The sequence below is a fragment of the Nasonia vitripennis genome, chromosome 3 (genome assembly GCF_009193385.2).
Source record: "Nasonia vitripennis strain AsymCx chromosome 3, Nvit_psr_1.1, whole genome shotgun sequence".
Classification (NCBI taxonomy): domain Eukaryota; kingdom Metazoa; phylum Arthropoda; class Insecta; order Hymenoptera; family Pteromalidae; genus Nasonia; species Nasonia vitripennis.
The window spans coordinates 10,507,648-10,533,400 of record NC_045759.1 but is presented as its reverse complement, the minus strand read 5'-3'; the positions used below and the strand labels follow the sequence as shown (position 1 = coordinate 10,533,400).

General features: G+C 45.6%; 3 protein-coding genes across 30 annotated transcripts in view; 1 reads left to right on the top strand and 2 right to left on the bottom strand.

Moving 5' to 3' along the window:
- LOC100116338 (homeodomain-interacting protein kinase 2) overlaps positions 1–13,443 on the bottom strand; it is a 45,273-nt gene extending 31,830 nt beyond the window's left edge. For 19 of the 28 annotated variants that reach the window (XM_008216069.3, XM_032598698.1, XM_031926424.2 and 16 more), the window contains exon 1: positions 11,912–13,163. The gene's annotated coding sequence lies outside the window, so the exon portion shown is untranslated. Of the gene's footprint in view, positions 1–11,911 lie in introns of all 28 variants that reach the window. The other 9 variants (XM_008216071.3, XM_008216072.3, XM_031926427.2 and 6 more) reach the window with 2 other exon arrangements.
- Positions 13,444–14,895: 1,452 nt separating this feature from the next.
- On the top strand, positions 14,896–15,877 carry LOC116416785. Its single transcript, XM_031926438.2, has 2 exons — positions 14,896–15,382; positions 15,460–15,877. The coding sequence occupies exons 1-2, from the start codon at positions 15,248–15,250 to the stop codon at positions 15,652–15,654; spliced, it is 330 nt and encodes a 109-aa protein (XP_031782298.1). The 5' UTR covers positions 14,896–15,247; the 3' UTR covers positions 15,655–15,877.
- A 3,620-nt stretch (positions 15,878–19,497) lies between these two features.
- On the bottom strand, positions 19,498–24,242 carry LOC100116297 (hydroxypyruvate reductase). Its single transcript, XM_001600778.6, has 7 exons — positions 23,935–24,242; positions 22,170–22,308; positions 21,835–21,986; positions 21,086–21,438; positions 20,798–21,016; positions 20,276–20,707; positions 19,498–20,042 (listed from the first exon to the last, which is right to left on the bottom strand). Exons 2-7 carry the CDS (start codon positions 22,302–22,304, stop codon positions 19,798–19,800), a joined length of 1,536 nt encoding a protein of 511 aa, XP_001600828.1. The 5' UTR covers positions 22,305–22,308; positions 23,935–24,242; the 3' UTR covers positions 19,498–19,797.
- Between the last annotated feature and the right edge of the window lie 1,511 nt (positions 24,243–25,753).

Here is a 25,753-nt window from a genome sequence, read left to right as displayed (position 1 = left end):
TCTCGGCGTCCTTTCGAAGTGGGGCCGAGTCAGGATCAAAGCGTCCATTGATTAATCGATCGCGAGCGTGAATTTAACTATTATCCGTGAGGTCATATAGGCTCGAAATCGAAAAAAAAAAACAAAAATAGCTGCAGCCTACGCTCTTCTTCTGCCATCGCTGTCACATCGAGTTTTTCCGAATAGAGAGAGGCAGCGAGTTATCAAAAAACTAATAGCCCGAAGAGTTGCTCCAGTGGAACCCTATATCGATCTCTTGCGGCCTCGAAAAGCACTTTCCATCAAACTTCGAGAAAGCCAAGCCCCGTCTCGAAAAGCAATATATCCGCGAGTCTCGGGATTTAAAAAATATCTTACTTCTCCAAAAGGCGGTTGTGGCGGTACTCGAGATTTATTAAAAAGAAAGAGCCAACAACTCGTAATCCTGTTCTCTTAATGATGATTTTTAAGCAGAGCGATGGCGGCGGCGGCTGCAGTTCACGAGAGAGCGCGTCTATACCCGCTCGCGCCGTCCCAGTTTCTCTCGAGTAGGAGGCCGTCAGTCCGAAAGCGTCGCGGAAAAAGCAGACGATCCCGTTTGCCGCTGCCGCTGCAAGAAACTATCGCCCGACATTTTTCCCCACGACTGTGTGCATATGTGTGTGTATCCATCTGAAGCCACGAAAACAAAGCCGATTCCCAGTAATCGCATAAGCTGCATTAGTGAGCGTTAGCTCGTCGTTCCTATTTTTTCCTCTATCCGCGGATCAGTGTATATAGTACGTGTGGAATTACACACGCGCCGACTTGCATTAATTTTACACACTCACTCGAGAGCGCGAGGGACGCGCGTTCCGCCGAGAGCGAGCGATGATTGCTATTCGAGAGGTGACAGCTGCAGGGGATTGAACGCGCGGCTACATTGGGAAAAATTAATGCGCCGATGTAGCAGCAGCCGCGCAGTATGGAAACGGCCTAGGATATTAGCCTGGAAATATTTTACAATTCGACTCCCCCCCTCTCTCTCTCTCTCTCTCTCTCTCTCTCTCTCTCTCTCTCTCTGTTTGAACAATAACGGAACACGAGGCGCCATAAAACGTTGCGTGTACTTTCCAAGGCTTATCGCATCAAGGCGAAGACGCAAAATTTATAACGAAAACGTATTATAGCCGCGGCGGCGACGGCGGCGGCGTTTATCTCTTTTATCTGCGGACGACATAGAGAAATCCTGCCGGCTGCAGGTTATTTTTACACTGCGCGTGCAGCTTATACAGTCGTGCATCGCGATAAAATTTACTTTATCGCCGCTGCTAAGTGCAGAAATGCTTCGTATACCGAGATACTTTTTTCCTCCCCCCTCTCTCTCTCTCTATACACTTTCCTCACGCCGACGCAGCTGATCTTCGAGTAAATTGCGCGAGAGCTCTTAATGTATACTCTGCACAAAAGAAGGGAAACAAAGTTGTTTAATTAAAACAGCGGGGCTACGGCGATACTCTCCCTCTGACGCAACAGCGTAATTCGCCGCGGCGATGAATACGGAATCAACGAAACACCTGAAAAGCAACGACGAGGCTTCGACTCTGTATACTCTCGTGTGGCATATATAACGGAGCGCAGAGCTCTCGTTCATCTATGAAAGGCTCGTCGGGACCGATGAGACGAGAGAGTGGAAAAATAGACGACGACGACGACGACGCTACGTGCAGCTATAGGTACACACACGAGCGCGGCACGTGAAAGAGAGAAAGGAGACTTTGAGTATGGCTTTGGTGAATAACGTATAGAAGCCGCCGACGCCACCGTTGTGTGTACTCGCGCGCGCGTAAGAGAGAGAGAGAGAGAGAGAGAGAGCGATGATAGCTAATTTATTTATTGGACCCGACGTACACACACGCTGCTGCTGCTGCTACGCGATAAATTATGCATTTCTTTTCTCCGCGCGCTTGTCTGCATTGTCGCGGAAGCAGAATTTCATACGCGCGCAAGAAAGAGAGATAGATCATAAAAATGGCCTTAGATACGCCGTGCGTGCAGCTTTTTGCTGATTTATCGCGGAATTTTTTTGCGCTTTTGTTTTGGAATATACGCAGCACCACGTTGCCTCTAATTAATCGTTATACTCCAGCTGATTGCTACATTGAAGTTATAGACGCAAATTTTTCTCGCTCTCTCGAGCTCGAATAATCCACAAAATTGCCAATCACTCTAACGAAGCGCCCCGAGGACCTCAGAGGTGTATCTTCCATTCCCAACAAAGTGTACCTAACGAAGCCGATTCGCAGTAAGGCGGCGCCGTCGTCGTCGTCTTTGGCACGGTAGTCACGCACGCGCCGCGGAAACTTGGACTCGGCTGTGCGTTATATACTCTCGACTACTCCTCTCTCACTCGAGGTAAATTTTCTCTATCCGGGAAAAATGCGTGAGCGCGAAAGAGGGAGGATTCGTGAGAGCTCCGAAAATAGCCGTGTACGATATACACACTCTTGTGAATAAAATGGACGTAATTTGCAGAGAGAGAAAGAGAGACGCTCTACATAGCGTTCGTTAGATCCGAGAAATTAATCTCCCCCAGCGACTCTAATTAGCGCGATACGTTCCCATTATCTAATTACACAGGGGCTTCGCGATTTCGAAAATTTAGAGACGAAAAACAGCCTCACCGAAAAAGCAACCGTCAATTAGCCCGCGCTTGAGCGTGAATTTTTTCTCCAGCTCGCAGGCGCTTATTACGCAGTCAGTCGACCACGCACGGTTAGGTTTCCGTCGATAACACACACGCGCCGGTGGCCTGCGCGAAGAAAAACAGCGTCGCGCAAAAGTCAGGCTCTCTTGGAAAGAAGGAAGAGAGTAGGGGAACGAGAGGAGGAGCAGAAGAGGAGTAGGAGAAGATACACGTGTCGTCCCCGAAAATTTCGAAAGCCGCGTCAGAGGGTCGAGCAGCGGCATCTCTTCGCTCTCTGCGCAGATCGGATTACTACTTTGCGAGAAGAGGGAGAAGGAGGCGAAATAACACGCGTGTGCGAGCAAATATTTTCCCTCCGGACGTCTGCGTCTTAGGCTTGGCAATCGAATTTCGCTGTATGCGTGAGAGAGACTCGCTTGTCTTTTTCTTTTTTTTCCTTCTCGTCGCGGTAAAATCGGCCGGTGCGCATAACGCAAGAGAGGCGGTTGCAGCTGCCGGTTGTTGCGGTTGAAAATAATCGTCGTCACAGTGTGTCGTCGTCGGGGAGGCGAGAAGTGCAGTAGTACGGGGGGATACGTAGAGGATGGGCTCTTTGCGCGCGCGAGAGTTTTGTAAACTGATTTTGTTTGCCAAGCGGGCAGTATTCGCGACTCGGTTTCCGTTGTTAATATAACACAGCGGTGAGGAATGTCGAGGCGGTCATCGATAATCCGCGTCTAAATGAGGATTACCGGCTGGCTCGAAAGGTCGAAAATCATGCGAGGAATAGAACGCATTGGTAAGAAAGTAAACAATAGATATAAGTAAGTAGGCTAAAGATGCACTGAAGTTTCTAGCTGCTTGCGAATACGCAGTCGATTTCTAGAATCGATGCGAATGCAGGCGTTTTGAACTTTTTGAAGATCGCTAGTATAAAAGTGTAATAAAATGAGCTGTGCGCGCAAGCGGCAAAGGAATTACGAGCAAGTGCGCAAAAAGGCATTCGAATAACTACTTAGCTATTGCAGCGCGTCTGACTGTACACTGACTCAGCGAGATTCTCTACTATTACACGCTATGCGCATGTCTGGCGCTTGAAAGTGCGGCGATGCCAAAAGTTCCTCAGCGCGATACTTCGTCTCAATTCGCAGTGATAACGATTGCAAACGTTCGTCTCCATTTGACATAATTCGACACAGAATAAAAAACAGCACACTCTCATGCATCGCGGCGCAAGTCGTCGAAAGGCTTCTTACGAAACAATCATAGCACTTTTTCCGAATATAAGCCTCGAGTGAAACGAGAAAAGGATCGGCGACGGAAGTGCTCTCGGTGCACACAGCAGAGCAAGCTGCAGTGTATATGCACCAAAATATATACTACCGTGCGAATCGTTGCCAAACTTTTTTCCGGCGTCGGTTCTCTCTCCCTCTAACACACACATACTATCATAAACACAGCACGAGCCGAGAATAATTCTGCCAAACCGCAGGCTTTTCGGCTCGTCATTCATGGCTTCAAACGTCCGCGTTGCATTGTCATAGCGATTCTCTCACTGCAAATGTATCACCATCAAAGAGAGAGAGAGAGAGAGAGAGAGAGAGAGAGAGAGAGAGAGAGAGACACTGACTGGCTTACCCTTGTCGCATACATATTCCTCGACTCGAATCACACGTACGTCCTTCCGCACTCGCTCGAGTTCTCTGCGAGAATTACGTTATATTTTCTTTATTCTTCCCCCCTCTCTCTCACACACACTCTCTCAATTTCGCTCTCTTTCCCCTCGAGAAAGACCGGCCATCCTTTTGATGGCTGCTTGTGTGTGTGTGTGTGCGCTTTTTCTGCAAAAGAAAAATGGAGAGGGCCCCACAAAGCAGGAACATCAGTATACCGCCGAAGAGCAAGGAAACAGAAAATTAAGGTGCAGCGCGTGCTGAGTGTGCGTGTATATAGATATATAGAAGAGAAAATACGGGGAAGGATGAGAAGAGAAGACGGGAATCGCGCGCGGGTCCGAAATTACCGCGAGGCTCCTCTCTCTGAATGTGTACCAATAAAAATAGGGATGTATACAGCATAAATATTGGGAGGAAGATGTTATTTTCTGTGGAGGAGCAGCGGTATGAATTTTCGAGTCACGCGTTCTTTTATGAAAAAGAGCAGCGCTGCTTTTGAAATGTTTTACGCGATGTTCTTTATATAGCGACCTGACCACTCTTTCGATCCTGTACAAAGGTGATAAAAATTTTAGGCTGTACGTTCACTGCACTTTTTCTTTATATAGATACTTAAAGAGCTAGTATAAATTACGATTCGAAGAATCAATCATGAATTAACTTTGAGAAAAGACGAATGATAATTTAAACTTGGCTTTCGAATTGAGAATCTGTTTTTTTTTTCGATGCTACGCTTCCTGCATACCTCCAGCGCGCATTATAATAACATTTCTCAACCGAAATTGATTACACTTATCGAAGAATTCTTCAAAGTTAAGAATCGACACGTGTGTCTTGAACCTCGAGTCGATCAAAGTAATGAGCATACGGATGAGTAGCAGCCAATTCTCGATATCATCAAAAGCAGCAATTCTCGCCTTCATCAGAGACAGAGAGACGGATGGAAAAAATAAGTTTTCCAGATAATAGAGCACATCGGTTATCCCAGCCAAGCACACTCGTGTCACGATAATCTTTTTATCACCCGGTGCAATTTTTATTGCGTAGATCACCCGTATACGAGTGCGCGCACGCACGTGCGGCGTCATCGCGAACGTGTATAGGGGCCTTCTCTATAACGAGAGCCACGTTAACGACGCGAGAGAAGACCCCTGCCTATATACAGCCACGTGTTTTGAATTCGACACGAATAGGCTTCCAGATCTCGGCTAAAATATATAATATATACGGCCGGCCTACGTAACGAATGCACATTCGTTAACATGTATGAGGGATTTTTCAAAGGGGACCCGGGGCAGCGGGCGTACGAAAGTCTCGACGCGTTATTTGTTGTACAGGAGCTAGCGAGCGAGCTTGGCCTCTAGGCGCGGTGAGTGAATAAATAAATAAATAAATAGCACTCACTTTCGACTCTATATACTTTCAAGCTGACCTTATATACGTTCCTTTTTTCTGACCTCGAAGATTTATGCTGTTACTTTTGCGTTTTTTACGAAAAAGGAGCAGAAAATGATCGTCGGGCTAGAAAAAGCCGGGAGAGAGAGAGAGAGAGAGAGAGAGAGAGAGAGAGAGAGAAAGGGGAGAAACGCAGTTCATCATCAAATTGCTTTCCTCCTCCGCTGAGTTGGAAGAAGCATGTTGTCTACACACTACATACAGACTCTCTGAGAACTGCGCGTAGGCGAAAGGATATAGCATGGGCTATCTGCCTTTTTCACTCATTAACTACGTGACTGTACGGAAAGCCGCGCGGCGAGAAAGCACACGGCCATATACTACCACTATATAACACTGCAGCGTACGAGAGGGAGAGACGCGCGGGGAAAAGTAGGATTAGTAAAATGAAAACCCATCTTGACCGAGTACACATCGTGTGTTTGTAGCACATACGACACGGTTATACGGAGAAAAAGAGAGACGCGAGATCCTTCGAAGCCGTCTTAAAATAAGTCCGGGGGAAGAGGCAGAGTGTGGGTCGCCGGTCCATTTTTGGAACCCCTAATCAGCCTACAATTTACTCACGACTGAGTTAAAGGCGAATAATCTTATCAGGAGAAAATAAGGAACTAACGCGAGGACTGTTGAGAGGCGAAAGGGATCTTTTTCGCTGTCACGCTTGTACGAGTGTATTTTTAGTAACGAGGAGGAAACAATGTTAAAATTTTTTTCGAGCAGCGACGCTAAAAAGAGAACAGGAGGAGGAGGAAAAGTAAGACTTGTGCGCGCGCTTTTGTACGCAAAAGTAAAACGCAATATCTCTCTGACGTGAGAAAGAGAGACGCGCTCCAGTTCTTGGACAGGTTTAATTGCTCGTATAGGGTAATTCATAGTCGGCGAGGATAAAAACGTCGGAAGCCGAGAGAGCAAGATTGCGAGCGCGCAAGGGAGGCCTGCGCCGAGAGGGAGAAAAAAGGCTGGCCGGCAAAGGCGTCGCTGAAAATTAAAGCGCCAGGGCCTCAAATATTCAGTGGCCGATGCCGACCTTTTGCACACGAAGTTTGGTAAATCGAGTATAAAGACAGCCGTGCCGTATACACTATAGCCAGATAGAATTGGTTCAGTCTCTCTATTGCGCAGAAGAGTTGCGCGGAGCGAGCTGCAAAAAAGGAAGTTGCGAATAAATTACGCAAGCCCTCCTCGTCATTGTTTTTCATTTTCTTTCTAAAAAGAATACGCTATTATTTATGGTTCGATTCCATTGTGTCACGCTTGATCCGTTTGTTGCAGGACGCTTTCCCGCGCGCGCGCGGCACTTTCGCGAAACACAAAAGATTAATAGGATAATAGACGCGAGAGATGCAGCTATAACTCGATATGAATTGACTTTCTACAAAATTGGATACTACGAGAGATGAGCAGTGTCATCTCTTTCTCGAGTGTTTGTACGTACCCCCGAGACTTTCGAAAACATTACCAAAATTGCTCGCAACGCGCGCTAAGTAAAAAGCCCTGTTCCTAATCCAACGACAGCGAGGAGCAAAAAAGACCCAGCAGACACTGTAGAAGCAGAAGAAGAGCAGTCGACCGCGAGCAAAAAGCAGCGGAGAAACGGTGAGTCGGACATTTTCCAGGCGTCGGAGGAGGAGAGTGGAGCTGGCGGCACCAGGTACGCCGCCGCCGCCGCCGCCGCCGCCGCCGCCAACAACAACAACAATTGCCTTTTATTTCCAGCCGCAGAGCCTTTCTAGCCCGAGCTAATCGCACGCCGCCGTTGCGAAGATACGGCGAGCGTTGTAATGCGCCTTGATTAATTATAACTCAGCGTATATTTTCGCGGGAAATTGCTTTTCCTTTTACGCTTCGCAACATCATTTTTCATTCGTTCAATTTTTCCTTTTATATGCAGTGAAACTCGCGCGAGTAGTTTCCACAAACACACGCCGTAGTGTGTAACGCAATAATAAAAAAAATAGTTGATAACGCGACTCGACGTCAGGCGAGCGCGTGCGACAATGCTATCGCGATCACGGTTCTTTCCCATAAAAACCGTTAGACGCTCGACGTTTCGTCACACCCTTACTTTATTCCGGGTAGAATTTTTTTTTCATCCAACTAAAACCATACGCCTCGCTCTCTCCGTAACGTGTCTCGCCGCTCGGCAACAGAAGACAGGGCAGGTGACGCCTCGTCACAAATACGTGCCGCTGGCCGCGCGCGCACACAAGCTCTCCCGAAATATATTGCGAAAACGGCTTTTATAATTAAAATTGTTGATTCGGCGCGTTGCACTCGCGGACTAATTGCGAGAGAGTCAGAGGCGTATATACAGCGATCTCTTGCGTGACTCACTTTCGGACGTATTATACGCGCGTAGCTCTGGCTCTCTCGAGGTTTGAGTATAGGCTTTTCGAGAGAGAGAGAGAGAGAGAGAGAGAGAGAGAGAGAGAGAGAGAGAGAGAATATCGAGAGTTGAGTTACGCCAGCTGGAAATAGAATCGAGCGAGTTTGTCATCTTATGTATGCAGGAAGGGACGATATTCCAGACTCTCGTGATAGCGATTGATCCACGGGGCGTGAATTTTTCAAAAGCCCGCGCACGCGATTTGAAAAATTACGCAACGCCGCAGCTCGGATAAATCATGCAACCAGAGCGCGCGATGTTGGGTTGACGTCACAACGGAGCTACACAGTGCTGTTCGATGTTTAACTTTCGATCGCTGAACACAAGCTGCTCTTTATATATTTGAAGTGTCTTTTGATTATACGCTTGGTTGCGAAATCATAGCTACGGAAAATAAGGTTTTAGTGACAGTTTAAAAGATCGTATTGTAAAGAGCTGCTTCGATTATGTCTCAGTTGGAGAGAGTCGCTCTCGCAACTTTTAGCAAGTTTAATATTTTCCCTCCGTTGATCTTGGAAGAACTGTCTCGATAATAGCCGACTTAAAAATCTAGACGTCCCGAGGGACACGTGCGGCGAAAGGCAAAGATATGTGTGAGTATAAAGGCCACGAAATAATTATCACGGAAAAAGGTCGCGAGTGACGTTCTCTGTCCCGAGGCATCGGCGTGGAAGGAAAAAAATCACGATACTGTGTGTTCTACACAACGGATTTTAGGCGTCGCTTGCGCAAAGCCAATTAAAATTGAATGAACGCCGAGTGGATAGTACACACGCGAGCGACTCGTAGCGTCACCGATGTTTACGGACGGCGGCGGTACTGTGTGCTTTTTTTAATAGCTGCTGCTCTCTGCGTCAAACTCTCGGTCTGATGGAGAGACGAAGATGGACTGAGTCTTGGGGTTAACGCGTCACGCGATTTGGAAAAGTTTTTCTCGTTGACTTGGGCCGAGTACTTTTTTTGAGGATCGAAGTAATATCGAGATCGCGAGACTTGCGAAGGGTTGCCTAATCAATTTGAGCAAAGAAGTGTATTTACATCATTTTTGCAACGGCGTTTCGCATCAGTGAATCGAGTCGTTAAGTCTACGAAATTGGTCATTACAAAAAGTAGCAACGTAAAAAAATAAATGTCCATCGTTAAAGTTTCAACTTTCTAATATTAATCAAGAGAGTTGCGAATAATATTTCTATTTCTCCTAGACCCAATCAACTTGAGTGTATCGTAACCATACACTGCAAGTGCTACTTTAGAGGATTATTTATTTGAGAACTTACTTGATAAGATATAAAATATAATTCGCTTGTATAAACCGACTAATTTTAGCCGTGCCGAATAAGATCAACGATAATTTACGCTCGTTTTTTTCCTCCCGACGACTAATAGTCAGCGAGTGAAAAACGTAGCACTCATCCTAGTGTGTGTAAAACGACTTCAATTGCCCGACTAATGTTTTGCATACGGATCGAGCGCGAAAATTACCGTTCGACCCGCGCACTTGGCTCACAGCATGCTGGACAGGCAGCCTACTTAAGCCATTTCAATTTTAACAGCCTAATTTACTCGGAGCAAGAACGGCCGTTAATTATTCGGTCCAAACCATAAATTCAGAAATATTACGATACCCATTAAGCCTTTTCTCTTCGAATTTATTTAAACAATCCCCCTACGCAGACTGTCGACTTTTTCATACTCGAGAAAATCTATCTATCTCTCGCTGTTCTGAGCATTTGGTTATAAATATAAACCCCGCCTGTAGTGGTGATAAATAACCGGTCCACACACAGGCGTCCGCAGTGAAAAAACAACAGCGACACAACACCGCCTCGCACGCGCGCGAGGAGATATCCGTCTTTTGTTGCCGAGCCGCTCTGAAAAGGACGAAATAAAGATTGACGCTGTTCGCCCGATTCCCGTGGAATTTTTTTATCGCCCCGCGCTTACGTAGCATTTCCCCTATCGATAAAAGCCAAGCGCGATATACATTTTGCGTATGCATGTATATACTACGGCGTTCCCGGATTTATTTACCTTTATCTGCTTACTTCCCGGAAGGCGCCGCCTATTCCCACGTGCGCGACTTTTCGATAATACCGAGAGCAACATCTGGCCGAGAAACCTCCTGTTTTCCGGGAAGGTTTTTGTAAACATCAAGTTTATTGCCCGAGGAAAAAGTTAAATAAAACACACCGCTGCCACAGAACTTGCGGAGCACAGGTACAGCAGTAACAGTGTGTATACATATACATCTGCGGCTGTCTCCGAGGTTGAGGGATTTTCCCAACTCGAACTGTATAAGCCTCTCCCAACGTCACCGCAACTTTCTACGCTCTTTTTCACGTTCTACAAACGCCGAACGACAATATTCTGCGCGTGTGTCTGATTCGCTCATTTCGAACGAGCGTCGCGCTATTGCGCCGTTCATTGTAACCAACGCGTCGATGTATATCTATATGTAGAGAGACGATGTCTGAAAAAGTATTTAATTGCAAAACGCGAATCGGTCGAAAAGGAGGATAGATAGTCGCCGGCGATATACGAGGATTGAAAAGTTGATTAGAGACGAGAATAGATTTACGGGGAAAAAGGACGGCGACGAGCTACAGAGAGATTGCAAGTGTAAGATAGAGTCGCCGGCGCGAAATGAGTTTTTCGCACGAAACGTTACGCGCCGCTGACGTTGATGCGCTGTGGACGAGCTATACTCTCTAATATTATTATATACGAATCCGACAGACGTTGTCATTAAGTATCGACGATTGCTTCGCGATTATACCCGATCACTCGTACAGCTCTCCTTTAAAGTCCAGCCGTCGCGCATTTCGTTATCTATTTACCGCGTTCGAACGCACGCACACGCTATTTGCTCCAATAAAAGCCCGCGTCACGAGTTAAACGACGATAACAACTCCGTCCTCCGCAACAATCGCAAATTTTCAAAAAAAAAAAAAAATAATCCCGACTACTCCGAAGTAATTCGTTAACGCTTATTCCCGATAATACCGACTGCCTCCGCTGCTCTCTCGTGTTGCGATATTTATTTTAGCTGGCCTAATTCGCGGAGAGCCGCGCACGGAATTTCGTACACACGACGTATGCCTGCGCCCGCTCTGTACAACCTCGACTGCTTCTGGCAAGGAATTAACCAACAACGCCGGTCCGATAAATAATCTCTCGGTGGCCTCGATTAATCACGCCGCTGCCGTGTATAGTCCATGCACGCTCGAAGGTACACACGCGTCCCTCCCCAAAGCCCATTGCTTTCCACGCGATAACCATAGGACTTAAAGTAGAAAGAAGCGCCCGCATGCGAAACAATAAAAAAAAAACCAGCTCCGACGCAGGCTATATTATTGCGCGAGAGCCGAAAAAATTTCCACTCGCATATACATGTGTGCGCGTGACCGAACGACGACGGCGTGTGCAAACAGATAAGCGAAAAACAGTACAAAGAGTATTGGTGTACGTGTACGGCTCGGCCAGCGCTGTTAAAAAGAGAGTAAGAGAGATGGAAGAAAAGTCGGAGAGGAAAGCCCGGTTAGGTGTGTGTATGTGCGCTGGCAGAGGAGAAAGTTGGAGTCGTGTATGTATGTACACACTGTGCAGTGGCCGTATATACAGCGATGCTCGTAAAAGGCACTGCAGGCTGGAAAAGGGAGCAGAGCGTCGCGCGCTGGGACTTCCGGGCAGTGTGTATAACAGCGGCGGTGTCCCTTGCGTGTATGCGTGTGGGGTATATAAAACACCTACCTCTCGCTCCTCTCGGCCAGGTTCTCTCTCAGTCCTCGGGCCCGTCGATCAGTCGTTCTCTCTCTTTTCTGTCCGCGGTGTCCCCAACTGCTGCTGTCAGTCTCCTATCTCTCTCTCTCTCTCTTCCTCACGTAGCGCGAGTCCGACGATGGTGCTGTCGTCGTCTCGGTAGCTCGGCGCTCATGTTCCTCCGGCGCCTACTCCTGCCTCGTTCAGCTCGTGCAGCCTCCAGCGTGATGAGGGGCTGTCGCTGTTCTCTGTCTCTCGCGCTCACTCCCTTTTGTGAATCTCCACGCACCGGATTCCCTTCGCTCGCCCGAACAGACTGCTGCTGCTGCTTCCTCTCAGACAGCCACAGCCATCTTGTTGTGCCGCCTGTTCGTCTCTCTCTCTCTCTCTCTCTCTCTCTCTCTTTCGCTCTCTTTCGCTCTCGCTGCTGCTCCGACTCTCTGTCTCGCTTAGACACACGCACACATACGGCACTCACACACAGAAGCTAGCGAGAGAGGCCTTCTCTATCTCCAGAGAACCGGAGTCGAGCTGCTGCTGGACACGTCGCTCGCTGGGCTGGCGAACCTCGGCGACGAGCCTGTCCCTGCGGCTGCTGCTGCTGCTGCTGCTGCTGCTGCACACATTGTCGAAGAACAAGACGATCACGAGTCGTCGTCGTCGTCTTCGCGCACTACGTACCTCTATTAGTAAACATGTACTCGCAATATATACACACGGCACTCAGTTTCAACGCCGCCTCGCTCGCGAAGGTCGGGCTATACGTGCTGACGGACGCTCACTAGCTCTCGCGGCTGTTGGGTTATAGCAGTCTTCACCTTCAGTCCCCGGTGTGCGAGCGACTCATCGTTCGGTCTAACACGCGCGCACTCGCGGACACGACGATCCGTTTTACTCCGTTCCTATAGCTGCGCGTTAGTCTGCCCGTCGTGTGTCCTCTGCTGCAGCTGCTACTCTTTCGACGAGCAGCTTCGTTTCTTCGCAGCTCCGTCTCTGTCGTCCGCAGAGCCACGCACGTCCACTTGCGAATGCTGCTGCTGCCACACTGAGCCGACTGAGCGTCGCGGGGGACGTGCGGTGGCGCTGGCGTCGACCGAGAGATAGTCCAACGGTTGGAGTCTTCGGGTCAGGTCGACTCTCGTTCGCTGAAGCCTCGGCCGAGATCGGGGCTACGCTATACCTATACTTATTCGCTTGGCGTCTCTCTTCCTTGCGTTGGCTGTGGATACGGCTGTCTCGCTCGAGTCTGGCTTTGGTTTTTGCGTGTGGGCGAGCTGATGTATATACACGTATATATATAGATATATTGCCCACACTGCTGCGCGCGGCTATGGCAACGGCGCTGCGGTCGCAGGGCGGGAGATTCGAGTGTTGTTGTTTATTATATTTATTTTATTGATTCGTTATGGAAATACACTTTTCCATTAAAATAAAGAGACATCGTCGCGAGAAAAATTGAAGATTAAAACGCAAACGCTATTAGTTGCGCAGTCAAGTTATGCCTTTGATGTTTTACGACATAATGCACGTACGTTACATACCGAGCGCTTGTCTTATGTAAATTCGACCGATCGATGATATAAAATTTATAGTTGGGCTTGCGCTAAATTTTTCAAAACTCGCGCTTTTCCATCAGCGCATAACACATAAAACAAGCATCTTTTTCCAATTTCTCGCAGAACGCGTACATACACATACATTTTTTATCGCAAATTCTATTTATATCCTCGGCCACATCACCAAAACGCGTATATAAAGTTTTTACGTAAACCCATAGCGCGCGTAAGCCATAATACATTTATACATTTCTTTTTACGACGAAAGTCTGCAGTTGAAATATTGTCCATGTTCGAGCGCGGCGATACATAATCTTCGATTGAACAGAAGCGTTTTATGCCGGCAACGGACAAATGCACACGTGTAGCGCCGATAGGACACAGAAGGAAAAAGAGGGTTATTTGCACCGGGCGATGTTCTGGCTTGGATTCATTTATTTATTTTTTTTTTATTGTTCCACTCGATCTTCTTTATTACCTTCTTTACGCTTACGCTGCAGAGTTACGCGCGACGACTGGATACTTTCGAATACGTAATGAAACGCACGCGGTTTTGTTATTCGCGCACAGCGTTGTAATCTGGAAGATATTGATAGAGACGCGTTATGTAAAGCGTTGTTCAATGGACTTCTCGAAAGAAAATCATTTTCAATCCCTTATCACTCTTCCCTCGACATCGAGCTCAGCTCATCCAGTTCAGCCGAAATTCTAACGATCGCTCTTAACAAAATTTATTACCCAATCTTATCTCATCCATCTTCACACAGCCAAGCTCGAAGAAAAGCTCCCGCTTGCGCGCGTCTTTGGCTCGTCGGATCGCGTTACACTCTCGTCGTCGTCTCGCGCATTCAAAGGGTCCTGTCTCGCTCACTTTTAACAGTCCCGAATAGCGACCTCCTCTCTCTCTCTCTCTCTCTCTCTCTTATCGGAGGGCTCGTCAAAGGGCGCGGTTTGTCCCGAAATAGAGCCTTTGGGAGCTTTGACTAGCGGACTTTGTGCTGTTATTTATAAGATTGTTTATTTTTGAAAAATCGATTCTCCCTTCCTTTCGGAAAATAACGAGCGTGAATCTTCTTTGTTTCGCCGGGGAAACCTCGGCGCAGCCTCTCCTTCATTATCTCCCGAGCTCATAGCGGAGAGATGAATGGATGCTCGTTCGTATGCTTGAGCCGCGTTGCACTTTCACTCTATTGTCATCCTACGCCGCGGCGCTTCCACGGTAATGAGCGGAGGAGAGAAGTTTCCATAAAAACGGCCACGCTTGGATTTTCGGGTAAAACTTGGTGCAAATTTCCATAATTTCGGCTCCGAGTAATTCCACCTCGACCTGGCTGCGGCTGGCTGCGCTGGGTTGGGGGGGGGGGGAGAGGATGGAACGGAAAAGCGCATTACCATCCATTATCCTGTGTGCCACAGGCGAGCTCTTTGCTTAGGACACTTGTGTGCTATGAATTCAGGGCTCACCAGCTGGTGTCAATGCGAGCCGCGACGCCTGCACAGGAGCGAATGAACTGGAGGATCGCGTGGAAAATTTCTCATCTGCGCAAAAAACACGTGTACGCGATGTTGTCCGAACGTGAGAGTGAGCGCGGGGAAAAGTGTCAACAGGAAATGCGCGTGAACTCGAATCGAGATCGTGACTGCGATGCGCGTTTTTGACAAGTGATCGCGCTGCGTTATCGAAGAGGGAAGTGGCTCGACGAAAGGGGTATAAAAGAGGCTTTGCTTGTTTAGAAGCAGTTTGTCTCGAATCGTCCCGATCAGCCTCAAAATGTCGATTGCTATCAAGGGATTATTGCTGAGCCTCGGAGTTATGCTTCTCGTTACCGGCCAATTGTGCTGGGCTTACCGCCTGCCTTATTCCTGTTCAGACGAGAAGAAGCATCATCTGCCCTACAGAGTTGACGTGAGTGTAATCGTTCTCCGCGTGAATTTTTAACAAAGACGAAAATAACGCTATACCATCGTAATTCAATTACCAAGGTCCTGACTCCGGTAGAGCCGGCACCTCTAGGCCCACATCCATCCCCGCCGCCTCCGCTGAACGACTGCGACGAGGATGTCTACGACAACTACAAGCACCACAGCCGCGTCTACGAGCACGTCGCTGACCAGTACAAGGAGCCGAGGCCCGGTTACTTGCAGAAGTACGTCCTCTACAACGAGGAGCAGTGCTGATCCCTTCGAGCTATATATACCTTTAAATTAACATCGATGCAACCATTTTTTGTAATATACCAAAAAAAGTACGCTAACACTTGTTTATATCGTTTATTTATTTAAAAGACTTACGTTGCGCGCAGTTATAAGTGCACTACATATACATAGCATAAGGAGAAAGTGAGTGTAAATAATATACTATTGTGAACGAATAAAAAAAAAATCATTTTTACGCAATGTACAGCTCGGCCGTGTTATATTCAAAATCTCCTGCACGTAAAACGGAAGGCACTCGACATTCTCAAAATTCGCATGAGCAAAGAGCCGTCATTTTTCTCGCGCAATCGTCGAAGAGGCGAGGCACATCACCGAGAGGCAGATGAAAATGTGAAAGTATACGCGGCGTGTCTGCACACATAGCTATCTGCAGAGCTGTATAGAGCCGGCCGAGGCCAGTCTGTTTGCGCGAGGTAACGTTCCCGCGCGGTGTTCTCTCCCTTTCCAACGTCCCTGGAGCGAGTACTTAGTAGCTGCCGCGCTCGCATCCACGAGCAAGTGTGTCAAATATTTTTTTTTTTTTTTTTGAACGCCGCTGCCTAAATACTTGCGCGCGACTCTTTTTTGCCGGCCGACTGCGCTGTGATACTTTTTGCTCGCGTTCCTGCGAGGCGTTGGCAATTTTCTTTTCTTTTTCTTTTTCTCGGGATATCCTCTGTACGCGAGGCGTTGTGCGTTTTTTTACGTCGTATTGTTTGGCGTAAGACAAAAGGTGCTATATGCTATGGTGTGTATTAGCTTTCTGCGCCTTTCTCTGCTATGGAGTTGGGGAGTCGGGGGAAATAGTACTTCTTTATTAAGTATCGTGTCGATGAAGTAAACAACAGCAACATTCGTCAAACTTATTCATTGCAGATTAGAAGGAGCATCGCTGGAGCAAAAAACAAAGATCGAAGCGACATTCTCCAGTATTAGCAGTCCTCTTTCTGAAATAGATCATAAAAACAATAAAAAAAAGACGATCTACAACGATGCTCGTCCACGACTTAAATTTGAGCGGTTGTCGTTCTCTGCTCGCTGGCACATTTTCTTCGAGTCTAGCAATAATCAAATAAGGAATTTACAAAAAATGAAGATCAAAATATATATGGTAGAGACATAGATAAATGACAAAAGACATAGATAGAGACAACTTTGTATTTCAGCAATGGTAGTTTTCAGTTTTGATCCAGTTGCATGTATGCAATTTATGTATTCCAGCGCAATGTCCGCTTTTAGTTTTTGAATTTTGCAACAGTGTCTGTTGCAATTTGAATTAACTGCAACTAGTTTTCACATTGCGGGCATGAGAATTAATATTCAGTTCGGTGTATTAAGGAGAAATATTAACTTTTATCAAAATTTCCCAAAGTTTCCCCCATTAGCCATACGTAGATTCGTATAGATATGCAGAACGGGGAGTAGGAGATCGAGAGGAGCGACGACGATCCAAAGTATCAGTTCCTTTACGTAGCGGTGCGCGACGAGGACGCTGCATACTTGACGAATTATTACGCCGGTAATTGATAATAATTTATTTTCTCCTCATGGCGTCTCGGTCTCTCCGTGGGGCTCAGAGCCAGCCGCGTGTATACATGTATAATATGTATACGTAATATGTATATGTGTCGGGGCCAGTGAACCGAAGACCGAACAAATACGCAGCGCTGTATAGAGTTTCTCTCGTTGTATACATAGGGCTTTGCAATGCCGCGTACAGCCTGCAGTCGTCTATATATATATATATATATATATATATATATATATATTATCGTATGCGCATAGCAGCTCTCCATGCAGCTTATCGATTCTATAATGTACATCGACTAGGCGTTCGGTGAATTTCTTGTCCTTCCTCTTTGAAAATTGCTTTTTCGGTGAACTTTTATTGCTTATCGAATCGCCAACGGTTTTTCATTGCGCCCGTAAGACCGCAAAGAGAAGAGCTACGTGATTAGCGTCGAATTTTATTTCAACTTTGTGGAATGAGTAATATAATACGATATTCCACGAGAGCCCCGGCGTCGATCCATATATCCAAGCGCTGCAAACAGCAGTCCCATCGCGCAATCAGACATGGCTCTACACCGAGCCCATCACGGGCCGCCAATTAAGTCTTCGCTCGCGTGCATATATGATTCAAAGCGACTGCACATATGCATATTCTAGATACATTCGCAGCTATACCCTCCCAGACAGCCATATCGCACAGAAGGGGGTGTTGCAGCCGGCGACTCATGCAGCGCAAGCTGGAACGGGAAGTCGCGCAGGCGTCTGGCAATCGGCTGCTATCGGCGGCTGCTTATCAATACGCTATCACGTACAGGCTGTAGCCGCTCTCGCGTCTGCGGTCATACATCCACAGCCGACGAGAGCTTCTCTCGCCGGTACCCCCGTCCCTCCCTCTCTGCTCCCTCCAGGACCACACCGCCGCGCTCGTCTCGCTCGGCGACGGATCATCCTCGTAGCTCGGACCTAGTTGGCGGAAACGCTGACCCCGGCCAACCGCAATCTCTCCTGCGCGCATATACATGTGTGTAAGCGCTACGCAACGTATAGCTGTGCATGATCAATTTGTATTCTCTTATTGTATAAATGAGCTGGTTCCGCGAGGCCATTGAAACCGACGAGGGAACGCGCGCGCACCGGTGCGTCTCTGACCTCTCTCGTGAGTTTTACTCGGATTATTATATCGATCGGACAATCGTGTGCGTGGATTGATAACAACGGCTGTCGCGCGGGGAGCTTTTAATTACGCTGATGATGCTGCACGCGACACATTCGAAAGTCATGCCGCGGCCGAAGTTTTATTATTTCGCGATTCTACGTCCAGAGGTATACCTATGCAGACTGTGCATATAATATATCGTGGCGCCGCGCGCTCTTGCTTTTCCTTATTGATTATCGATTCGTGCGCGGGTGGAAATAGCAGAGATATAATCAATTCATCAGCGGTACGTGCCCACTGCTGTGTGTCTATCTACTTCCCATCTCTTCCGCCGCGCCGGGGCTTGACGTGTAATTGTCACGGTCCTTATGTCATTCTGATGCGGCTAAGCACTGCGATTTGTTGGCTTGATTTGGCAGAAATCGTCGTTTGCCGATGACAGCGTAGATTATATAGCTCGCAGGTATTAGGCAACCCTGAAGTTAAGCGACCTTTAAACGATGTGCTGTAATTCCTGATGTAGGTATAAATCGAATTATTACGATGCACAGAGGAATTATTATGAATATTTTGCATTATCTTATTATTAATTTTCAACTTGCCTCAACCGATGTACTCGGTTTAAAAACATTTATCTAAAATAAGTCATATACTATATTTTGCCTTCACTTGCCGATTTGAATAATTGCTCTTGAATAATCTTTCGGTGAGTTATGAAACTTGCATACTACTGTCCTCTGGCGGAATTTTGTGGAAGATGGCGTAGGTAATAAAGGATGCAAACGATTAACGATCGACCTAAGCTACAGTGGAGTTTTCAATAGTAACCGCAAGATAACGTTACTGGATATATGTCCCACTGAAAGAAAAACAACTCTTGTTAACAAAGCCGCAGACGAGTACTGCAAACTCTACACTTGAACTAAAAAGCACACTTTACGCTCTTGGTACACAATATATACTATTATAACCGATAATTAGATACGCAAAATAAATTTTTAGAATTTTCATTAGTAAGCTTAAAAAATATATGTATATTTTTATAATAATACAGAAAATCTATAATATTTAGACCAGATATTTGTTTTTCAACCGATCAAATAAGGAAAAAAAAGGATAGACACTTACAAAACGAAATGAAACAGAATGATACTTGATTATAGGTAAAATGGTTGTGTATTTTATTTATGTAAATGATTATTACAAAAGATACGTATATACATCTGTTAATGATGATGCTTTTCTCTGATTTGTTACAAAAACACAATAACGTAACTATCAACTAAAAAAATAGCAACTTCAGAATGACATAAGTCTATAAGAAATGTCATTCAACCTCGCTCAAGAATCAACGTCGTTTATAAACATTAAAAAGTTTTCAAAAGTCACGCTATCTATTCGATATAGAAAGCGAGATTTTTTGTGCGTAAATACTAGATCACTTGTAGAGTACTTATTCAATAACTCTCGACGCCATCGACCGCGAGGGAAACCGGTTTGTTCGTTTGAACGATTATCCAGTTTCCAGCGATACTGACGTTATTAATAGCTACGCCCTTAGCGACGTGGGCAGCGACGACCTGAGCGAGATCTTGCGCTGACTTTGCTTTGTACAGCGAGATGTTGTCCTGGAGGTGAACACCATCTACGAAGACAGAATCGTCGATCGATACCAACAGAGTGGCGTTACCGACTACCGTACCTGTAAAAAATAAAAAATCGTTAATCTAGAGGAATATTTTTTTTGACCCAAGAATCATTTGTCAATAAGGATGAGAATAAAATTCCTATATACATATGGCGTTCAATATCGTTAGAGATACATTTTATCATAACCTTTCCGACAATATTTACTGTGGGATGAGACAAATTAAGAATGAACCTCCCGCAGTTATCAAACTAAAGTTCAATCCTAAAAAACATTGAGCTGCAAACCTTGAACAACGTGACCGCCAGCCTTCACAACGATGGCATTTTGTCCAACATTTTCGTGACCCTCGTTGACCGTGATGCCAAGCTCCTTCGCAAGATTTGGCGCGTTGACGAGGTTGAGTCCACTGTTGACGCGATTGGCCAGAAGACCAACGTTCAGGGCCGTGTGGACAAACTTTTTGGAGGCAGTGTCTGGTCCGGTAGTACGGCTCTCAACGACGACCTGTCCCTGATTGGCAACGAACTTGCCGGCAACTTTGCCCAACCTCTTGGCCAGCTCGATCCAGGCAGCGTTGTCGGGGTTGGCAGCTGCGGCCATCACAGGCGCGTTGACAATTCCGGTAACGGAATACTTGTCGGACTTGCCGGAAATCGCGAGGAACTGCTCGGCGATCTCGATAGCCACGCGCGTTTGGGCCTCTGCCGTGCTGGCACCTGAAATGTAGAAGATATGATCGATAAATTTTGTTGTCTTGCTCATCAAGCTTCTTGCAAAAATATCACTTTATAAAAACAAAATCTTACCAAGATGGGGTGTGGCAACAACTTTGGGGTGCTTGATAAGCTCGAGTGTGACAGGGTTCTTGGGTGGCTCCTCAATGAAGACATCCAGAGCTGCACCAGCTACATGACCAGCATTGATCGAATGAAGCAGCGCCTCCTCGTCGACGATACCACCACGAGCTACATTTACAATGTAAACTCCCTTCTTACATTTTGCTAGCGTAGTAGCATTGATCAAGTCTAAAAGAAAAGTCATCGCATGAGTATACATTTTTGACATCTCATCAGCTTACAAATTCGCAAACTTACTCTTGGTCTGGGGAATAAGTGGCGTGTGCACCGTAATGTAGTCCGCGTTCTTCCAGATGTCCTCGAGCTCACCCTTGGTAACGCCAATCTGAGCGGCTTGTTCCTTGGTGAAGAACGGATCGTAGGCGATGATCTCCATACCGAAGGCTTTCATGCGGTGGGCTACCTCACGACCGATGCGGCCGAAGCCCACGACACCGAGGGCTTTACCCGAAAGCTCACGACCAGCGTAGAGCTTGCGGTCCCATCTGCCCTCCTTCATCGACTGACCGGCTTGCACGACGTTGCGCGCCAGGGCGGAGATAACGGCGCATGTTAGCTCGCAAGCGCTGACGCTGTTGCCTCCAGGAGTGCTGTTAAAGTAGAAGAAATTTGTTAATAAGAAATAATAATAATTTTGTTGAATCATTATACCATACTTTCAAGGCAAAACATACTAGGGGTTCAAATGGAAAATATTCGACCCTGAATGTTAGGAAGGCAAGTTATAAGAAACCGGTCATTATCATCATCTTCCGCTTACGATTACATTAATTACAACATATGTTGTTTTGCAACAATCATAGACGAGCAAGCCAACGCTTCGAGAAAATAAGCGATATGTTAACAGCATATCGGAGCAGAGAAATAAAAATATTCCGTTATCGTGACAGAGCGCCGCGAGATAATTCACTCCCAGGGGGTCTTACGCGCGAGAGTCTGACGCGCATACGAATGTGCTCGTAGATAGCAACGTAGATTAGACTTACTTCAAGACCAATATTCCATTGCGGGTGGCTGCTGGTATATCGATGTTGTCCACACCGGTGCCGGCACGTCCGACGAGCTTCAGATTCGGCGACGCCGCTATGACGTCGGCGGTGACTTTGGTCTCCGAGCGCACGATCAGGCCGTCGTGTTTCTGAAAATTCGATTGCGCGTGTGAATTTGCATTCTAAACTTACAGTTAAGTTTCAAGTTTTAAAGAAAAGATCAGTTTTGAGTATAAAGATGGTTAAACCTAAGCAGAAACACGTGGGAGTTATGTTTTTATTCAAAAGCTTCAAATAAAATTAATTTAATGCAAAATAGATTCTATACTCACTTGAAGCTCGTTGATCAATTCTTCCTTTGACAACTTGTACTTTGTCGTAACTGGGACTCCGTGGCTTGTTAACAGAGCTGCGCAGCGCTCGTCAACTGGGTCGCTGACTAGCACACTTCTGAGATTGACAGACATGTTTCTGAAATAAAAACATTATTTGTAAATTAAATTGATCTTATTCAACTTAAATTAATGAATTGAGTTTGAGAAAACTAAAAGAGAAAATAGAAGAAGGCGTGTAATAGTGACTTAATTTGAATACTTGAATCGATTGCCTTGTTTACGCGCGCGCGTCTTCGTATTTCAATTAGATGTCAAGCGCACGTGTATTCGATTTGATGTAGATTGTAAAAATCTGAGGTTTTATCTTCTATCGGAAATTTTTGGAGGTTCGATTGAGGCCGGGGGTTGAGTGACACTACTGAAGCGTCTCCCGACACTAAGTTGTACGGCAACAAAATACATGATTCGATTGGGTTGTTTACGTTCCACTATTTTGATTGAGTGTTGCGAGCACGTGTATTCGAGTTAGGGTATATCGCTAAGATAAGATGAAAAAAAAAACAACAAGTTACATAACGAGAAAGCAAAAAATTAAAATAGCATTGAACGAATAAAAATCGCAAACCAAAAATACTGTTAAAATTTTATTTTCCAATCGCCTCATATCTTTAAATCAATCTTGATCGTATGCATAATATCGCTGCACTCCGAACGAGACGTTTATTGCCGTTTCAATCTAAAATAATACTTCAAAGTGATAAAACTCGCAGTTGGCAATTATCTGTCATTACTGATATGCATTGAACTCTGAGAGTCTGGAAGACCCCACGCGAATTCTTGCTCAACTTTCCACTGCGTGCCGTCAAAGAAGACGATAAAATTGGCTAATATCGCGTTATTTTGTAACAATACAACCGTATAATCTTCCTCGCGTATTTCCGCCTTTCGCAAACGTCTGCACGCGATAAGAAAAGTGCTTAGTGTAATATCTTGGAAACTCAATTTTTGTCGAACTGAAGCTGAAAAGTCGCCGTTCGTGAAAAAATTACTTGATGAAATTGTAACAACTTGGAGATATAGCTATAACCGCTTAATCCAACTTAAAGATAAGTGACTCTCGAGATAATCTTATTTTTGGATATTTTCGCCAATTATACACGCGTTCCGGTGAAAAAGTAACAGATAATAATTTGATTGGGTACATCAGTGCCTTCTGTAATATTATCGTCTAGATCGATTTATCTTCGATATTTCTTATTCCAGAACAAGGCACATGTACGAATATTGAACTATATGAAAATTAATCGTATCAGTTGTGGCATTGACACGTAATACGTGAATTAATTGACGAGATACCATTGCCTAATGTCTTATAATTGCGGCTGAAGATAAAAGTACATTATTGTAAAACAGCATTGATTACAAGCAAGTGTATTTCTTTGATTTAAAATATTGTCTATAGACTAATTTATCAAACTATTCTTGCATTGAAATTTAACTATTCAAATTTTAAGAACACAAGAATAAAAAATAATATTAAAGTAGAAAAATGTATCAATTTTTCGGCCAGCCTCCGCGACATGCTACAGAATAATCCCAATATAACACGTTGTTTCCAAAAGAGACTGGTTCACGAGCAAAATCCACGAGAAATTCGAACGTAAATCAAATCCACGACTCGAGCTCTCATAGAATCCGCATAAAAATCTAATCCCGACCGACGAAATTCCCTTCGAAATATGGGCGGTTCATATATACTCACTCGTGCGTTGCGGAATTTTCCAAGCTGTAGACCACGATTAATTCCAGGCGTGTGCGGCTCTCTTCGTTCGCTCCGAATAATAGCAAACGAATATAATATCGTCTCTAACCGGCACGACTCGTAGCAGCACACTGCTCGCTCTCGGCTTCGTTAAATCGTTTTCCCTCTCGGCAAGAATATCAAGATAGCACGCGATTGAGCCTCGTTCGCTTATATTTGCCCGTGTGTGTGTGTGAGAGAGTCTGGCCGTCCCCACTACTTTGATAAGGCCAAGCTAGAACAGGCCCAGTGCTTTGCTGACGCGTCAGCGGCCATGTTATCTTCGTATCTCTTGACTTGACTTATTCGCGTGCGCGTGGCATGTCTGCATATTCCGGTTCTCCGACAATCGCAGGTGATGTGTGTACCTGCGGGAAGATCGGCTGACGCACGGTAAATATGAAGGATTCCATGTGGATTGATCTACAATGAAATGAATATCGATGAAAATTTTCTGTAATAAAATCGGCATCAGATTTTCTTGGTTTTAGTTTAAAATGTAGACAGTTCAATGAACTTTGATCTAGTGGACTTGATCGTTGCGTCCAATGTTATACCTATTTAGTGCGATTTTTATTTATTTTTTGTCTTGTTTTCCATTGCGCTCCTATTTCTTCGGTAAAACTAGCCGATTCTCCTCATTGACACAATGGGCAAAGCAAAGCTATTGAAAAACATACCACACGCGAACTTATCGTCTTACGTAGGCTGTTCGAACGTCAAGTTGTGAAAACTATGTTGAAGTTAATGTTGTTTCCCTCTTCGACCATGCGTATATAGCGATTGATGTTGAAATACTGTTTGCGCAAAACTGATTTGCATAAAATCATCTTTTTACTGTAAAATTACGGGGTTGAATAAATTAATTTGACGTTTAAAAGAATAATTTAATAATTTATTGAAAACTGTAAAATAATAATAATTAATAAGCGCTTACCTCGCGGGATCTCAAATGGTTTCCTCGACGCTACAACAGATGGCTCTACGCGTCCGTCCAAGAACCTTGATCATAGCTATTTGAAAAACACCCCCAGCCGAGTTAGATGTTTTAGTTGCATCAACAAACATAAATGATAAGCAGTTATCATCATAGCTTCTACAACTTTCCAGAACATAAGAAAAATAAAAGTTATCTGAACACTAGCATAAATGCATGGATACAAATTCATTCGTAAAAGCGGGCAACTTAAAACAGGCCTATACTTATGCAATAAAAATAAGGCTGTTGAACTTTTGCGTGCTTAAACTTTCCAAACCTGCCAAACGCACGTTATTGGATACAGCTCGGCCGTAAAGACTCTGTGAGCCTTTAGGCAATAAAATGTACAGGTGTAACCGGTCATTTGTAGCCATTATATCCAGCAAACCCGTGTGAATATTTTACCCCTGTGCAGGTGCACGTCGCCTTGCATTAGCGTAACCATCGTTACCCAACAGCTTCGAAATCTGCTCGAATTAACCTACGCCTATAATTAAATTACAATACCTGCTCCCACCGCGCTTTTTGAAGAAAAAAAAACAGAAAAATTTTCATCGAATGGTCATCCATTCGTCACACGTAATAAATTCTCGGAGGCTATAGCGCAGCCCGACAGGCGTGAAGGCAATCGACACGCGATCCGAAAATCGGCAACGGATCCTTCGGCTATTTATTCGCGCAGGCCTGCGTACGGTGATCTATATTCCCTACTCCTCGTCGGCACAAAAGCCTAGACGCGTGTGACAGCGCGCGCGTGTATACACACAATAGAATCGCCCATATGACGCTACACACGCACGG

What these genes read in the sequence shown, in the direction of transcription:
- LOC116416785 (XM_031926438.2), top strand. Translation starts at nt 15,248, where the DNA reads ATGTCGATTGCTATCAAGGGATTATTGCTGAGCCTCGGAGTTATGCTT. An exon ending in ATCTGCCCTACAGAGTTGAC is followed by an intron (nt 15,383 to 15,459) that starts GTGAGTGTAATC and finishes TCAATTACCAAG; the next exon opens with GTCCTGACTCCGGTAGAGCC.
- LOC100116297 (XM_001600778.6), bottom strand. Translation starts at nt 22,304, where the DNA reads ATGTCTGTCAATCTCAGAAGTGTGCTAGTCAGCGACCCAGTTGACGAG. An exon ending in AATGGAATATTGGTCTTGAA is followed by an intron (nt 21,439 to 21,834) that starts GTAAGTCTAATC and finishes CTACTTTAACAG; the next exon opens with CACTCCTGGAGGCAACAGCG. An exon ending in TGTTGCCACACCCCATCTTG is followed by an intron (nt 20,708 to 20,797) that starts GTAAGATTTTGT and finishes TCTACATTTCAG; the next exon opens with GTGCCAGCACGGCAGAGGCC.